The sequence below is a fragment of the Mchenga conophoros genome, linkage group LG23 (genome assembly GCF_057382185.1).
Source record: "Mchenga conophoros isolate Kocher_MC1m ecotype Shallow Benthic linkage group LG23, M_conophoros_male_GT1.1, whole genome shotgun sequence".
Lineage (NCBI taxonomy): Eukaryota > Metazoa > Chordata > Actinopteri > Cichliformes > Cichlidae > Mchenga > Mchenga conophoros.
In genome coordinates this window covers 22,651,889-22,670,828 of record NC_140547.1, presented here as the reverse complement: position 1 = coordinate 22,670,828, position 18,940 = coordinate 22,651,889, and the positions used below count along the sequence as shown (strand labels likewise).

Genomic DNA, 18,940 nt, shown 5'->3' with positions numbered 1-18,940 from the left:
ACAGGGTAAATCAGGTTTTCTGCAGAATGTGATAAAATCCAAAGACCATGTTTTCTTCACACTTTCAGACCTGCAGTTTTGCTTGCTGGGGTCAGTATGAACAAGCTACAACTGCAAAGTCAATAAAGTATGCACCAAAATATAGATTATTTCAATTCAAAACGGTATGACTATATTTAATGTTTTCACTTGGGGAAATGCAGGCTATGGTATTATAAAACTGTCTATTCATACAGTAATGTGCAAAAGTCTTGACCCATCATTTCATAGGTCATTGTTAAGTGGGTTAAAACTTTAGAAGCTAGAAAAATCTGGCTTCTATGAAGAAAAACATAAAGAAATGAGGGATGGCTTGAGACTTTTGCAAAGACAGTCTAAATCTCCAAGGTTTGAACATTGTCAAGTTCACTCATTCATTCTGAAAAGCTTTCAAGTCATTCACATCACATGAATGATGACGTGCACAGATTGATTGTATCGTAGTTTTAATGGCATTATCTGTTTATCACTTACGGTCATGTCCTTCGGCTGAACATTTAATGCACGCTACTTCCAACAGGTACTACATTTCATCTTTAATACTTTGTATTAATAGCCAGGTGTACTCAAAGCCTAGTGTATAGTATTAAACCAACAGTAGTCTATAAGCTAGAGCATTAAAACACACCTCGAAACATCACATATGTTGAAGGCTTTTCATTTTTCAATGCATACAGTACAAAACACTGATAACAAAGCAATCCGAGCAAAGTCAAAATCACTAAAGCATAGTCACCGACGCTCCAGATGACGCCTACTGAATATCTAAGTGGGAAAAGGGAGTCTTATCTCCACTCACTCCCCTCTAAAAGTAATCTGCAGCTACATCTTACGCAGCAAGCTGGATTCTATCATTTAATCCTTTTTGGTGGTTAAGACTTCAAATGTCAGTGTCATTGTACGAACTAAAGACACATACGCACAGACAGATAATACATAGCTTACTCTGATGTTCTTTGTTCCCAACCTCTTTACAGTTTTTCTTTTTCCTTTTATGTTTTGGGATGTTTGATGCCACTTTAGATCTGGGCCATGTCAGGGAGCTCCAGCTCTGTGAGGTACTGGCTGCAGTTGAGGTCACCCCTCACGGTCGGAGCTGATGGGATGGGCCGGCCAGTGTGTGGGTCGACACACCAGCACTCCCCCCTCTGACCATGGAGAGACATCTTGCACTGAAAAACAGAATTTATGTTGTAGTTTTGTTACCTGCACGTTTCATGCTAAGCTAGCAGTCTTACTATACATGTTTTATAAAGTGCATGCACAAAAAGAAACTTATCAGGTCACAATGTGCAGTCCTCCCTTTTTAGTAATTCGTGTTCAATTAGTTGAATTGTTATTATCATTATAATAATTATTAATACTGTTATTATTATTACTATTATTATTATCAGTATTATGATGAGAAAATGACTGTAGGATTTGATATGTCAGTGCAACGGATTATTTTGTTAGAGATGGTGGTTGCGATGCCCACCTCCCCTCTCCATACCTGCATATTATCAGTTGGGTATAACCTCTGGGCTTACCGCCCTCTTTCCCAAAAAGCCCAGAGTCACCTGTTTTAAGTTATACTGCCCCCTCTTGTCGCAGTTGGGGATATGCAGGGCATACAGGTCTTCCAGAGGACCTCTGTTATCTCTGAAGGGCATCTTGGATATCCGCTCGAGGACCTGGTCGAGTTCCTGCTGACACTGAGTCTTTAGAAAAAAGCAAACATAAGAACAACAAGCCTGTCACGTCCACAGCAAGGCTGTTATAATTAACTATAACTACATGTGAGTCACCTGCGTTTACAAAGGGCTGTTTTTTTCTCTTTCTTCTCGTAATAACAATTTGGATTTTCCTAAATCTTGGCTATTCACAGAATAATATTCAGAAAAACTGAAACTAACATTTTTGTGTTATTGTAAGGTCTTTACCTTATACCCTGCAATAAAAAGCACCTTGAGAATCAAAATCAGAATACTTTATTAATATCTGAGGAAATTATGTGGTCACAGTTGCTCTGAGACAGTAAGAACAGTAAGTAGATAAACTAAATTAAATAATACAATATATTGCAAAGTTACAAAACACAACAAAATAGCTCAAATTATAAATATCCCAGTATGTTACACAAATTAAATACATATGGTTGACATTGAGGTGTCCCTCTTGTCATACTGCACTTTGTTATTTTGTCTCTCGAGGATGTGAAAATAAACTATTGCGGTGTGTACGTGTGCTTTAGATGGCGATGAGGTGACTGTTGTTAGGATTTGACAGTGTATCAGTAAAATTTAATTTTCAAATAAAATAACCAAACAAAACTGAAACTGTGAAGCCAAATCACAAAAATGTACAGCTCGCTACTGCAAAATTGGCTCTACAGACATATTTTAAACAATTTGCACTATATGAATACTGCACCTTGTTTCATTTATATAGAAGTAAGAGTAGTTTATTGTTATATGCACACATTAATATAGACAGGGTGTTTATTCTGTAGAGTGCAATCCTTATTTTCTTAGACTCGTTTCAGATAGCAGTCATAGAAAGATTTGAATACAATAAATAAATAAAAATACTAAATTATTATAAATAAAGTTAAATAATACAAATAATAATAATAATAAGAAGAAGAAGAAATAAAATAAAACTAATAAATAAAACCAGGATTCGAAAACACTAGAGAGACAGTACAAGTAATACATGTACAAACAATACAAACAATGACTTGAAGAGACTTGAGTTGTATTCATACTTTTATACTTACATCGTATATTTGTATTGTCTTTTATAATATTATTCAATCGCTTTTTACCGTTAGGGAGTTTTGTTTTCAGTTTTACTGTATGAAAGGAGAAGTTGACCTTGACTCTTGTTGTACTGGAAAGAAAGGAATTTAATTCAATTCAACTGCAAAGCTGTAGCAAGTGTAACCCATGGGCATCCATAGTGGCATTTAGGTGTGCTGGAGCTTCAAGGCTCCCTCTGAAAATCAAACATCTGTTCATTCATGTGTCTTCTTAATTTTCACATTTTAAAAATTTATTTTAAAATCAATTAAAACCAATTTCTCCAATGCACATCAACAGCAGGTTTGCAAAGCTATTGGCACATTTTTGACTCGGTTCAGCTACAGCTAAAGGTCTTTCTGTTTATGAAAGTCACTTGTGAATAATGACTCATCGGTAACCCCCAGAAATCTTGTTGAGAAGTTCTAAAGTTCCCAGCAAAGCAATTTAACCTTTACCTGATTGTTTTAGTGGACAGATGATGGATAAAAATTATGAGGTTTTCTCAAAAATCTCACTCAGAGCAGGTCAGGGGTATTAAAGGTTGAGGGTTCGTCCATTTAAATATCTTCAATGCCGTCTAAAAGAACCTGCAGCACCAGAGGGGGGCAGCACATGTCTGTGAAGTCTGAGTGCAGCTGTTCCTCCACACTCAAAGGGACTACAGTAGATGTACTCAGTTTATACAATCTTATATCAACACTAAGCTCTGTTGCAGGGCATAATTCAGGCGATTTCACCTCAGCGTCTACATCTGATATGTGGCGCAAGCTTCATGTGATCCCAGTGTCTCAAAGCAAAATCTTACCAGACTTTAAAATAACCGATTATTGTAATGATCCCATGTGTTATTAAAATGTAACACATCAGTGTAAATACAGCTGCTAAAATCACATGAGTGTGACTTTGTTAAACCTCTACAGAAATTAAACAGACACGCCACTTCGCCTTGCCTGTTTGGGCCGAGTAGGTTTCACCTCTTCCACCTTATTGGTTTTCATCTTGGTCTTCATCTCCTGTCTGTGTTGGCGTACGGCGCTTTCCTTGGGCCCCAGCCAGGCGGCCTCTTTATTGGGCTTTCGGATACCGGGAATCTCGCTCGCGCCATGCTCCGGCTGCAGCTCCACAGCCTCTCCTGTGGATGATGGGTAATGACACAAAAGCAGCAGATTAAGATTTCATTCTAATGCTAAAAAGATCAAAAAGCTATAAAGAATTTTGTTTTGTTTTTTTGGTTGTTTGTTTTTTAACGGCTCAGTAACATTGTGCGGTTTAGCCAGGAAAGTTCTTATGGCTATTGTTCGGGGACACGTTGCTGACAACCTAGAGTGTCTTTGCACTTTCAACCACTCTGTTTCCCATTAACTGTCATTCTCTTGGTAATGAAACGGAATTTTCAGCTGCTGGAAGTGACAGGAGACACACTCCAGATTGCACAGATCATTTTTCAGAGCAACAAAAGAGGTGCTTAGAAAACCACTGATAGCCTTTTTACAGGGCAGAGGTGAGATTGACCTCCGAGACTGAGCTCCATCAGGAATAAATAATAACAGCATGTCCTTTGGAGTAACAGCAATAATTCCTAGCCAGATGGTGGAGTTACACCCAGGACCCATGTATTAACAAAAGTCTAAATTGTGAATTGTTACTAGGACGTGTTGAAACAAGACTTCAAAGCTAAAAACGGTTGTAAGATACAATGTCATCTCAAACAGTGTCTTGGTGACATAAATCAGCCTAATATCCATGCTAAGTAACTAATTTCAGAATTTATAGACTAAATAGGAAATAAAAGACATATATTCGCAAAAAACATTTTTCATTGTGTATGTAAGACATAGTTAGATAGACAATAAACACAATGTATCATTGTGGAGTTAAAGCTTCAGACTCCTCCAAATCTTTCACTGTTTTCTTCAGTGCATAATATGGTCATCTCAAGCACACGGCTCAGTTGAGCCAATCAGGGAAAGAAATGCTCTTAAAGGTAGGTTGGCAATGTTGAAGATGTAAAACAGCTTGTTTCAGACGATATATGATAAAAAACTGTAAAGTGTGACTCATGCAAATCTACCCTTGTATAAATCATGAAACTATGAAGCACAAGGTTCAACATAATCTGTTTGGTGTTTAAAAGCATTAAAATGTTTTAAATGCATTTTTTCCACTTAATTTTGATATAAACACAGAACATACACATCTGTGTTTGTGGCTGTTTTTTTATTGTTTGTTTTACTTTTTGTTGCATTTTTACAAGCACGTCTCCTGAGCTTGTGATAGTTTATTTAACGCATTTGACTTTTCCACAAAATGTGTCCAAACCACTGTGAAATGTATCAGCACAATCAGTGAGTCACTGGAAATATTTCCTTTCTCTTAAGAGAGAAGAAACCCCACATTCTTGACCAGCTTATGAGCTGAGAAATGTTGGCTACTACTGAACTTGCGTCATGATGAAGTTTCCATGGTGGCTTTACAGTGTGAATCAGTCCCACGAGCAAATGTTAATGATGCTGATAAAAAAATACAATGGATATAATCAAATATGTAAAGTTACACTGTATGGACAAAAGAGATGGGCCGCACTTGTCACAGGTGCATAAAATCAACCATGCAGTATACATTTGTGACAGAATGGGTCGTTCTAAAGATCTCACTGAATTCGAGTGTGATACTATGAAAGTTTTTCCCTCCTTGTTATTCCAAGATCAGCTGTTAGTGGTATTACTGCAAAGAGGAAGCATTTGGGACACATAGCAACTCAGTCATGAAGTAGCAGACCAAGCAAAGTTACAGAGCGGGGTCACTGAGTGCGTAAAAATCAACAACACTCTTTTCTGTCAGTAACTGCATGGCTTCAAACCTCCACTGACATTAACATCAGCACAAAAACTGTGAGCGGACAGCTTCATGGCAGGGTTTCCATGGCTGAGCAGCTTCCTGTAGGTGTGATGTGTACGAAAACCAGTGCTTTTGTCCATGTAGTGAAGGGGTGTCAAACATATGGCCCATTGGCCAAAAGTGGCCCAGTGGGTGGCTTTGGAAAAATGTGGAAATTTTAAAGAAGGACACCATAAAAATTGGACCTCTAACAGTATTTTCACGAGTTTAACTGTTTTCTTGCTGACAAAGATTTAACCTACAGCCTGTCATACAGCAGAGTGAAAACTTTTTTTTTTATTGTTAGTGTTCAATTTAAGACTGAAATGTTTCTTTTTTTTTAATCTTTACAATATCATTTTCTTTTTTTTTATTGAAAATGGAATATTTTCTGTGCATTAAGTACATTTAATTTACACAATAAATTTATTTTTCATTTCCATGACAGTGTAAGCCCAGAGAGTCTTGCCGATGGGTCTTTGACTTACTGCAGCAGCATTTCTTTTTTCAATTTGGAAAAACTGAAATGTATCGCCAGAACTGCAATATTTGTTTCTAACCCATTTAAAGGCTGAACGGTGAAATAATTGACAGAAAATTCTTTCTTAAAATGTTTTTTAATCAGGTGTTCTAGCAAATTAAAAAATAACTAATTAAATATTAAATCAAATACCTGAGTTTTTGTTTGCGTCACATCTCCCACATTCATTTTTTTAAAACTTTTATTGCTTAAAAACATTTTATTGTGCAATTTTCTTTTTAGGTTTTTCTATGAAAAAAATCACATTGATGTTTGAGAAGTCTCGAAAACTCACAAAAACGCATGTATCAAATGTGATTCACGAAGCGTTCAGAGGTTTAGACATCTCAGGGATTTCCCTTACGTAAAGTAAGGGAAACATTTTTTAAGCTTTACTGCTCCAGCCCACTTAGGATTCAAGTGGGCTGTACATGGCCAGTGATTTAAATGGATTTGACACCCTTGATATTCTACTACTAATGCTACTAGTTGTACTGGTGCTACTTGTATTACTTCTACTTTGCCAAGGATTTATCATGGTGATTTTGACTGAAATTAGAAGATCCTAGTAAAACCACTTACCCCTGCGTCCATACACATCAAGCTTTTTTTTTTTGGTTGTGCACAAGAGACCTACACAATATTAAGCAGGTGAGTTTAACAGTGGAGCTAATCGGTAAATACATATGTTTTTTAAAGCCTTGATTTGAGTTGGCAGCCCAAACATATAATACATAGAAGTCTATTTTATGCCACTACATTGATTTAATTGTGGTGTCTTTAAAATGAACTCCAAAATACAGATTTTCAGTTTTCTTCCTAAATGAAATCACCAAGCATGCTACTTGAATAAAAATGTGATCATCTACAGGAGGAACTGCTGTTGGCTTTTCCCTCCCAAAGAAAATGAGTGGCTTAATTCCTGAGAAGAATCAAGCCAAAGTTCAACAACGTTTTTTTCTTTTGTTTTTAATTTGGAGTGACTGTTGCTCAGGAGGCAGAGCAAATCAGCTGCCAACTGAAAAGTTGGTGGTTTAATGCCCAGCTCCTCTAGTCCGCATGTTGAAGTATCTGTGGGCAAGGTACTAAAACCTGAGTTTTGCCCATTGAAGTGAAAGTTAACCTAAAAGTGCTCGTATGAATGGGCTTGTAGTAAGAGAGCACTTTCAGTGCACAAATAGAGTTGAAAAGTTCTATGTAAGTACCAGTCCAAATATATGACTAGTAGTTAAGTGCTTAGCTAATAGTGTTTACTGATGAACATTTAAATATCCAAGTAAATGAGAAAGTGGGTCATTAAATAAAGTAGAATAAATGGAGTAGCACGTAAAATTACTAACACTAGCTAATAAATGGTAAGCTAAAAATAGATCAGATCCCATTTAAAATGTATATGGACTGGTACTTATATAACACTCTTCTACTCTAACTGTGAACTCAAAGCACTTTCTTACTACAAGCCTCAGCGTATTGCACACACTTCCATAGAAGTCCTCTTTTACCTATCATGTTAGCACCTTGTCTAACATTTTAAGTACACACTAATCAGGGGCAACTTGGCCAAAGTTTCTTTGAAGGCCATCTTAAGAAAGGAGCCCAGTAGTTATGTTCCAATCCATAAAAACTCTACATTGGCGAGGAATTAAACCCAGGCCCCCTGTGTGGCAGGTGAGAATTCTTCCATTGTGCCCAAATGAACACAAATAAACATGAGAAAAGCTGTGTGGGCGAATCATATGAAAAAAAAAGGATCAAAAGAAAAATCACCAAATTCGGTAGGATTAATCCTGTGTGTCGATTTTAATCCTTTTAAAGCAGAAATACACATTCCCAGAGGAGCAAACAATGCCCTCAGTGACACTGGCGTTAAAACAGGAACCTTAAATTTAAATTTAGGGACAACTGCCTCTTCAAGTCCCTGTAGAAATTCCTCCAGGCAGCTTTCATTTACTTCACCCGTCTCTCCTCGGCTTGGAGTCTTGTTAAACATTAACCTAAAAGCACAAAAAAGCTCTCCAGACAGATGGAGCAAACAAAGAAAGAGGCCATCAGGTCCAGCCCAACTTGTTGTCTCTGACAACAGAACATACTTTGGAGTTGAGGGTTGGCAGGGAGTGGAAGAGGAGCGTCTTTCCAAACCAGCAGATTTTCGATGAAAAGATGTTACATGATGCGCATTCTTGCTGCTACAAGTAATATTTCACAAGGTGAATTTATGAGTCAGGACACTGTGTCTTTTTGCTGAACTTTTGGTGGAAATCGTGTATTTCGCTTATGCAGGGTTTCACTTGACACCTGAACGAAAGAAGGGAAATAAGCAGAGACAGTAAAGAAGGTCAAATAGTTGGCCAATCAAGTGGATAGTTCGCAGCTATGCAGACCAAGCTTTACAATGCAGACTTGTGGAAATGTATTTAAATGAAAGCGGCGATGGTGGACTGAGGAGGCATTCCCTGTACCCTGCAAGAGGTAAATTTGACATCCGGTTATAGAATATGATTACAAAAGGCCTAAGAAAGAGCAGGAGAAAGGAAATTTCAAACGAAACAATAACAAGGTGCTGGCGCCCGTTGCCATCAGATAGATCTAGTGTTGTTGGACTTGAGTTCCCCCTACGATGCTGCACTGTGCTCTCTCTGGATTTTCTTTGAGGAAAGCATTTCTTTCCTAAAAGGGGCAAAAGTCAGATGTTCAGATGAGATGTTCACTAAAAGTCTGGGCAGGCACAGACACACACATGAATACACAATCTATAGCAGTACGCTTCCTCTTCAACGCACATACGCACACACAAATACAAAGGGTCAGGACCCCACTTTTAGGGGGCACTAGGCCTCTGCAGTATAAACCACTCCATAGCAGTGGGCTGGAGATCAGCAGCATCAACAGAGCAGCAGGCCTACTGTCCAGTCTACTGCTTGAATTAATCCCTACACAATAGCCTGAGAGGCTTCCTTTCTATATCTGATCCATGTTGAATTCCCAGGTGGCACGTAGGCCAGAAGTGTCATGTCTGATTGTCCAGATTTTGGTCAAGTGAGCAAATGACAGACTTGGCCAAGCCATAGAGAATGGAAAGGTTCAGAAAGGAAATCTCCAAGCACCAAGCATTCTTGCTCCATCGTATACATATTATAACTGAGTACTGTGCAAAAGTCTTGTGGCACCCTTCATTTGTTTACGTTTTGCTGGGAAAATTTGGAAATAGGCGCAACAATTCAATAAAATATGCAAACATACATGGAAATGCAGTATATAAACCACGAACAGAGTTTGTGCCATTCTTTCCAGCTTGGAGGTAAATATTTGGTGAGACCACCTTTATTCTTCAAACACAGTCCAAACTCTCTCAGGCAGCTTTCTTGTCCTTTCTTTAAGTAGTCTTCAGGAATAGTTCTCCAGGCTTCTTGAAGGACATTCAAATGCCTCATACCTCCATCTGACCTGTTGCCACTGATTTTCAGTTGAGTTCTTGTGTAATTTTCAGACGTCAGCCTTTTCTCCCTGTTTCCCTTCCTTATGAATGGCTTCTTGACAGAACATTTCTAATAAGCTTTAATGAAAAGTATATTGGCCAGATGTATCTTTCAGGGCCTTTCAGGATTTTTTTCTATTTCTTAAAACATGGATTTTAGGTATTGTTCATCTGCTGTAGCTATTTTGTCACGACTGACACTTCTTCGTTTGTCCGCCAGTTGTCCAGTTTCCTCATTTTTTGTAATAACACATTGCACACCATGCTGAGAAAAACCAAATGTTCAGCTAACAGCTTTTTAGGGAGCACCATGTTAGTGCAAAAATGCTATTTTTTTGTCAGTCAAACTGCTCTATGTTTGGCATATTTTGTTGATTAAAGAAATTGGAACAAATTCAGGGTTTTTCCAACAGGCCAACAGTAACAAAATGTCTAAAGATACAATTTAAAATAGGTTCTTTGCTAAGTTGTCTGCTACATATCGACACAACACTAACCATTTTTTGAATTAGATGTCTTTTCTCATGCTTGAATGATTCATATGTTAGTGTTAAGTGGCTTTGAAAGACTTCCAGAAAGCCTGGAGAAATATTGCTCAAGAAAAAATAACAACAAAGTCTGGCTCCTTACAAAATATAAGGAAATGAGGGGTGGCTCGAGACTTTTGGACTACTGGAGGTACAGCTACTGTCCATTAAAAATGGGGCTCTAAACTTATAATAATGTTAGGGAGCTGCAGACATCTATATTGAACTTCTAACTGATTAACTGCTAGCCTAACCTAAGCCCAGTATGAAGATACGAGCGGTCAAAAACAATATTTGATTTATATTTGGCAGATCTTGCACTTCTGCTTTTGCAACTCTAGGTTCTTGAAGGCTCCTTCAATTTTCAAAATCGCACGCCTTGTTGATTTCAATTTCAGAAAAGTCTGAGGGATCCAAATCTGGCAAGTAGGTTTGGGTTGGTATTAAGCACAGAATGTGACCATGTGGCAAAATAACAATCACAATGGCATGAGCAGTGGTTAATGTAATTTCCAACAAATGACTCCCCATCAAGTCATGTCAGGACAGTGCCGGTGGTCAAAATTGAGACTTCCAAGGACTGACTCAATACAAGCAACCTTTCTGAAAGTTGTACTAGAAATGCCCACCTTGAACTTTAAATCAAGTAAGTTTTGAAAGGTTCCAAGACTGGAAATCACTGTAATTAACTCAAACAATCTTCTCTGACAATTATTTCTGTCTGTTTAAATCTTTGCTGAAGTGTAACTCCAGAGACATCCACTAACTAGGTCAAGCTTCATACACAGATATACTATATGCGTTACTTTTGGCTACCACTTACTCAATTAGAAGTTTGCATATTTTGTGTGTTTGCACACAAAGGTAAAAGGGGAAAAAATTAAGAACAAATGAAGCATCTCTCTGACTCTCAGTAAGTGGAAACAACAGTTACCTAAAAATGATCTCTTTAAATTTTAGAGGCTTTAAAAGGCACAGCTTTTCTCTGTTAACTTCTTAAACATCGCTCTAAGGTGTGAAATAAATAGGTCATATGTCAATGAGTAGATTTATTACAGACTATAATCCATTACAAGACCTAGTGGAGCTGTTTTCTGGAAACACAAACTCAGCAGAGTTTAGATATGTTTACCTTGCAGGCTTTTTGGCCTGCAACAGCCATCTGAAAGCAGGCTGTTGCACAGGCTCCAGCATGTATGTATGCTCTGTGGTATCCAAGACTAGGCATCACTACCGGCAGCCCTGGGTGAACTTTGGGCAGATTTTACACGGCCTAAACAGAGGCAAGCTGTAACACGACAACGCTTAGAGTGCATCACGCTGGCAATAATACTCTGCTACAAACCTTGTACCTCAAAGGTCTACTTTTTAGGAACTGATCATGGTTTTCGTGGTGATGTCATTCTTATCCTATTAATCTTTCAACTAAAGTCACAATAAACAATTACATTATAATAACTTTTTAGCATTTTTTAACTATAATGTTTATGGACTGAAACAAGCAAAGGAATAAAAAAAAAGGCTGTGGGATGGTACAAAAAAATCTAAAAGAATGCACATTTTGTACTTTTTGACAAACATTTAGATAGAGTCATGATGTTTGCAAGCCCTGAAATACACTCTGTGTGTTTTGGTCAGTAACAATGATTGTAAACTTGACTTTTATCTGTTTAGAAAAAAACTAAATAAGGCACCATTAAATAGATTTCTTTAAACAATGACAACAAAAACAGTTTTTTCTTTGGCTAGGACATGACTTCGATTATAACAAAAATATTATTAGACTTGTACTATTAACTACTGCCACTAGACTATAATAGATTAGGCTTGTAAATCAAAGAATCTTCCCCGATTCTCTACACAGTTTTATCAGAATTAGCTATTGTTTATCTATTATTTAGAAACATGAGTTAATCATTAATTTGTTTTTAAACAATATTTAGTTTTCACTGTTTGCTAACTACAAGTTACTAGGGTTGGTACTTTCAGCTGCTCCCTTTTCCCCTTTTTCTAAAAATCCTCCCACTTATTTGTGCTTGGGAGTACACTAGCCATCAACCTTCCATGTATAATGCATGTGTTAACCACTACACTACAGAGTTAGATGTTAATCAAAAGTGTCAGTTCACAAACTTCTAATTATCTATCATTGTACCATTTTTTTAATAAAATAAAGGTTGCACATATTTTGGTGCTCATCATCAAGCTTCTGCCATAATTCTGGGTGGATATTTGACCACTCTTCTTGGCAAAACTATCGGTGTTCATTAATTTCGTTGGTTTCCTGGAATGGACCTGATATTAAAATGTAGTCAACAAATTTTCAATAGGATTGAGTTCTAAGCTTTGGAGCTCCAGAAGAGATTATAGAAGATTAACAGTTACAGATTCCAAGATCACCCATTCAAACAATTGTACCTAACTACAACTTATTTGAACGTGTCACCGCTTTGTAATGGTCTGAAAGAAGACCCTTAGGTGAGAGGAAATTGGTTTGGATGTGTAGGGTCAGGTCTACCATGACCTGGAAACTACATCAGTGTTGACAGTTAGAGGGTGCTGAACAAGAAAAAAGCCCCTGCTTAAAAATTGGCACCTTCCAACTTGGCTGAAATTTGCAGTTCCCCATATTGACAGGTCAAATGTCTTCTAGGAAAGTTTTATGGTCAGATGAGACAAAGATTGAGCTATCTGGCCACAGTGGTAAGAAGTGTTTTTGGAGCCGTCAAAGTAAGACTTTCAAACCAAAGAAGACTATACCAACTGTCAAGAATGGCTGTGGTAGTATCATGTTCTTGGAGCTGTTTTGCTACCACTGGTACTGGTACATTGGATATAATTGAGTGAAGAAGAAGTACCTTCAAATCCTTCAACTTCACCTCAAATCATGAGCCATATGGTTGAAACTTGGACACATCTGGGTGCTCTAACAGGACAATAATCCCAAGCACACATCAAAACTGGCTTTGGAATGGAAAGCAGGCTAACATTAAGTTTCTGGAATAGCCTTCACAAAGCCCCAACATCAACCCTATTGAAAGTTTGTAGACTATGCTTAAAGGTTGGATGCCAATTTAAATGAACTCAATCAATTCTACCAGGAAGAGTGGTCAAATAAAAACTTACACTCTGGAAAAAGAACAGATCAAAGAAAGCATTAAAAGACCAAACTTGTGCCTTTGAGCTGATGATCTTCTTACGACAACTGTAGGTCTTTCTCATACTTTTTAAGAATTTGTCCTTTATTAAAACAAGCTCAGAAACTGCCCCCATTTACACTCCCAGTTTCAGTTGCATTTCAGACAGTGTTTGTATTGTCTTAAATCACCCTTGACCAATCTGGAGGCTGGGAAGTTATTCTGGTTCTCAATAGGCAAGAGGAGATTCTTGGCACGGATATGCGTGAAGTTGACGCCTCAGGGGGAGATGGCATAAATACCCATTTTGGGGAAGATTATCTCGGAGCTATTTCAGTCCTGCAGGCTCCGTCTGAATGCCCCTGCAGGTACACAGGAATGCCCCCTGTCAGCTAACAGTGTTATTTCAGCAACCAGATGTCACAGGAGTCCCCCCCGTTCTTTCCACCTCATTTCCCATCTCCATAACAGCAAAAGTAACACTGGAAGACGGTTGTTTTGAGTGGTTGGTTGATTAACAGTACGTTTAGTGAGGTGTTGTTAAGGGGACAACAGCATTTGCTTCACTCTTTTGAAATCTTGTGTGCAGGAACTGGCTCTATTTGGAGCTTTTTTTTATCAACATGTTCTCTTTCGAGGTTGTATCTGTATGATTCCAGTCAAAACAATTAAACGCCCATCCAATCTGTTTAAAGGAACCTTTATTTGGATCCAGGTTTCTGTGGGAATGGAATATCAAGTGATACTGTGCATAAACACAGGGTAGTGGGAAAAATGTGGGTGTTAATTTTAAATAGGAAGACATTTCAGCTCAAAATCAAGTAAATAGGATAACTTTGTTGCCATTTTGTTGTGTCTGAAAAAACGTACGCTCTGATATTTTATATCATTATATTCTTAGAATCCAATTTTCTAACCAGGTCACGGGTTCATTTATGGAACATTATTTTGCAAGGGGGTATCCCATTTCTTTCTCCCTTTTTCACCACATTACAGTGACCACTTTCAGATCTGTTAATCTTCACGGTCTGTGTCAAGTGCCAGCAATCATCTCAGGATCTCTATCCTAACAGTTTGATCCTGTTGAATCCAATCCAGGATATTCAAGACTCCACAAAAACAGTTGGATATTAGGTTTATCAAAGTAGGCTTCAAAGAAATGTCATTACAGTATATAAATTTCTTATATGAAAACCAGAGTGGGAAAGATGCACCAACATGTTGATCTGAATGGTTTCAGTATAAAGTCTGAGAGCTAAATATTGTCTAAAAGCATATCCACACTGTCATATATATATATATATAGCATACATATAGCAGATTTTAAATCAGATTTTGACTTCAAGTGAATTGACTAACGCAACTCAAGAACTTGTATGTTAGTATTTCCTTTATGTATTTCATCTCATAAAGGGCAGCCTTTTTACTAGCATATGCTAGACGATTTCTTTTTTTTTTTTTTTTGGGGGGGGGGGGGGGGGGTGTTAAAGCAAAAGCTATATGTCTTTGAATGTACAATTAGCACATACACTTTCAGTGTATTATACTTTACTTATCATGAGATGGTTATAATAATACACTGATGCAGACAACTATCATTTAAACCAGGAACTCAATGATCCCGCGAACAGAGCTGAATTGTGTAGTTTGTGCAGTAGATCTGACCAACATGCATGAGCTTAATCTTAGAAATCCTATCTCGATCAGGCTGTAGACAAACGTATTCTTTACACACCTAATTATAAATGAGTCAGTTTTCTTTCACTCCCAGTCAAAAACCTTCATTATTTGTACAAAGAGTTTTAATACGAATCTAACATGACACTGAAAGGAATTTTCAGTGATGAAGCAATATCTGTTACCAAGTTATGCTATTAATTAGGTGCTTTAGTCAGAACAAAGCACTGTAACCTCAACCACAGACACATATGCCGAAAGCATCACTGCAGTCTTTATCTCACAGTAATGTGTTCCTTTCCTATTTGCTATCTTGTTTTGAGTATTTTCACTGATATTTTTCATTCGTCTCTTGTCATAAGCCTAATCAGACTTTTGGTTTTGATTGCAAACAATAATTTAATATCACCCAATCTTCTATATCTTCCTATTCTAACTTTTAACAAAAAGCTGTGCATTACTTTTTTTCTTCTTTTCTTTTCTTTCCTTTTTTCCCTACATGATTATTCTTGGATCAAAGAAATAGGTGCTCTGACCTTTGGCCTCTTTGCTGCGGGTCACTTGTAGTGTTGATTAGAGAGATTATAGGGACTCTGCAGCTGCTCTCGGTGCACTCTTGTATACCTATGATCAGATAAATTCTTTTGAAGAAAAAAAACTGTAAAAATGCCACCTCTAAGTAGACACAGCTTGCTGTTCCTTGTCTTTGTTCCTTTTTAAAAGCTGACATGCTAAATGGACAAAGAAGAAGATGATGTCAGGATGATGTGTATTTATATAAACATCCAAATAAAGCAGCTGTACTATTTCGTCATTTGATTCCTTGCCCAGATGCCAAATCAGCTCAAGAATCACCTCCTCAGGGATCAAATAAATAAAACTACTTAATTATTAAATTAATCTTTTTCCCCCCAGATTAATTCCTGGAATAAAGTGAATGCAATGGGTATTAACCAGAACATTTAAAGGCTGCTCTTCATCATCCAGAGACCTCTGTGAGCTGCTTTGTGTTTTTGCTTTTTGCAGATGACTTACGTATCGCAAAAGCTCAGACTCCACGACAAATCAACCTAGCACCTATTAGTGTAGTATCTTTGAAAAAATGATGGGATGAGCAGCAATTTATTCTTTTGTGACTCTTGAAATTAGCCTCAGGAAAGTGTTTCCAGCCTCACTTCGGTAAAAAAAAAAAAAAAAAATCTAACTTTCTTTCATCTTCTGGCCCCAAGAAAGCTCTGCATGTCACTTAGACCACTCACTGTAATGCTGCATGAGTTTCAGACTTCACTCTTCCATCTGCAGCAGCATTAGCACCAAAGCTTTTATCCACAACATCTCCAGGTTCAGCTTTTAGGGCTTATTTCTAAGCTTTTACCAGTTTTTTTGGACACGTCAAACTAAATCTTGAAACCTTCAACCCGGGGAACCAGGCGCCAAAAACCTCAGAGAGGTTAGTGATGTCTAACAAGCCTTTACACGATGTGCCCATGTAGTCTGCTCTCTGGTTTTGCTCTTGTGTAACTCTCAGTTCATTCCTTTACATGCACTATTCACGTGAGCATAACCAAGCAATTATTGAGGCTGATGATTAAATCACAAAATGCATCACAAAGCTTTTTTTGACCTCTTGTGTTCAGGGAGTGGGGGTTACACATGGGTCCTGTTTTTGGTAGTTTCTCTATGTTCCAGGACTCCAGTGCCCAAAGTAAACATGTGTCAGTCTGAAGGTAAACTCTGACAAAGCATGGATTTTGGAAATGAGTAAAAATCACACCCCGGTTGGCCCCACTCTACATTCATTGACTGTGTTTTGCGGCCTCAAATTCAGCCAGTTAATGAGGCTGTTTGCTTTTCTTCCTCACTGTGACCTGCCCTTGTTCAAACACAAACCACATAAGCCTCACTGGCTCCAGGCTTCATTGTGATCCTCCAGCGTATACATCCAGGTAGGCAGCCTACAGTTAATGGAGTCAGTGTCAAAGCCAGTCTATAGTTAGGTCTAGTCAAAGCCTAAAGTCCACTTTTCCAATCAACGTGGCATTCCTTCAGCGTTCTCCCTCTCTACTTATATATTTCTTTCTCTCCACTCCCCTGGGGGAAATGTCAACATCAATACTACACTGTTTTCTGTGTCCATCCCACTGAGTACAACTTCTGGGGCTTTTGCAGGTGACTAACTCTGCTGCAGTGTTTTAAAGGCAGCTTTTTCAGGAGGGCCAGCTGTGTGGTGCACAGCTGAGATGAGCTGTGCAGAGTGGCTGTTCCTTTATCTCTTGTGTTTATTTCTCTGCGTGCACACTAGAATGACCCAATGCACATTACATCCCCCGCCTTGCAAAATGCTTTAAAAACTAGTCATTTGCTGTAGCACAAATTATAAAATGACACCCCTCAAATGCGTGGCAATGCAAAGGCCATGTATGAATGTAGCAATCTAGCAACTATGAGATGCTGAAATCTGCGTGAAATACAAACTCGCAGTTTATTTAAAGGTGTTTAAAAGAGGGGAAACATGGTTTAGTATCATAAATATGCAGTGAAGAGGAATATGGACAACTTCCCTGCTGAGTCCCCTTTTCAGCCAGATTAGGGCTTAGCCTTCATGACAATGCAATATTTCTGCACTGTTTCTCAGCCTGCAGTCTAGACAGTGTCATTAAAAATTGATAGAAGAAAAGCAGGTTTCCGGTAAACTGACTGACCGCTGGTTTGCTCCCGCTGCTCCTGGCTGTGGGCGCTTGCCTCGGTGTCCACTTTGCGCCGACATTGCCCCTGGCCCTGCACCAGTTGCTCCAGGGGAAGCTCCGAGTCGGGCGTCGGGTAGCATCGCAGACCGGTGGAGCACCTCGGGGCGTACACGCCACACAGCTCGCCCTCTTGCCGGGCGCACACGGGGCAGCACCCGCAGCCCGGTTCGCGCACTATCTCCGCGCATGTCTCGGTGAGCTTTGGGCACAGCGCCTGGCGCTCCGCGGTACAGCCCGGGCAGCGGAACACCATCTCGGTCAGAGAGGCACCGGCCAGAGACACGGAGAGGATCAGCAAGCTGCAGCCCGCGTACAACAGCATCGTTACAGACATGAGGTTTGGGGGAATTATCATGGGGCAGTGGAAGGCAATCACAAGTGTGGGGGTGTGTGTGGGGGGGAGAGAAGGAGCAGAAATGTGCACGCGAACAGGTGAAGCCGGGGGGCTGGGAGGTCTGCTGGGTCCTACACATTCCCAGGTTTGCTCTCGGGGCCAAAGAAAACTTGTGTTCATTAGGGGGGAAATAGGAAGATTATAGGATTTCCTTCACGGGGAAGAGCAGTTGTGACACTTTCTCATTATATTTCTCGATGGCGTGTTTTATTGGAAAGATCAAATCATCATCATTATCTTTAAATGACCTGCACTGCTGCTCCCCAGCTGAACCAGTTACATCAGACCTTTTTTATGGCCGTATCAAGGCAAAATTAACCTCTTATAGGCGATTACTGGCAAACTATTCACAAATGAAAAACAGGTTTGTTTGTTTTTTTACCAAAAGCGATGTGAGGCTTGAAGTTGAGCTCAAAAAAGAGAGAGAAAAAGACAGCTTGCATATTCAAAGACTACTTTACATTAGCCTGTTTGTTTCAATCAGCACCTTCTCCCCTCAACTCCCAAGAATGTATAAACAAACAAACAAACAAACAAACAAACAAACAAACAAACAAACAAACAAACAAACAAACAAACAAACAAAAGGACTATGTGCAGAGTATTCCTTACATGGAAAGACATCCCCACAGTGGCTGACATGTCAATTGACACTCAATTAAAATTTGCCAGCTGCTACCAGCCTATATACCTGTGTACAGTGATGCTACTGTGTGTGTTACACAGCAGTGTTTCCTATTGATTGGCGAGGCCAAGCCTTGAGG

At 38.8% G+C, this 18,940-nt stretch overlaps 1 protein-coding gene across 2 annotated transcripts; it reads right to left on the bottom strand.

Annotated features, from left to right (window-relative positions):
- Positions 1 to 693: 693 nt before the first annotated feature.
- Positions 694 to 18,168, bottom strand: igfbp2a (insulin-like growth factor binding protein 2a). Of its 2 annotated transcripts, none has more exons than XM_085264818.1 (4): positions 17,738 to 18,168; positions 3,773 to 3,954; positions 1,599 to 1,739; positions 694 to 1,211 (listed from the first exon to the last, which is right to left on the bottom strand). In XM_085264818.1, exons 1-4 carry the CDS (start codon positions 18,135 to 18,137, stop codon positions 1,059 to 1,061), a joined length of 876 nt encoding a protein of 291 aa, XP_085120944.1. In that variant the 5' UTR covers positions 18,138 to 18,168; the 3' UTR covers positions 694 to 1,058. The 2 variants fall into 2 exon arrangements, with proteins under 2 accessions (XP_085120944.1, XP_085120945.1); XM_085264819.1 differs by having other exon boundaries at positions 1,076 to 1,211; positions 1,532 to 1,739.
- Positions 18,169 to 18,940: the final 772 nt, after the last annotated feature.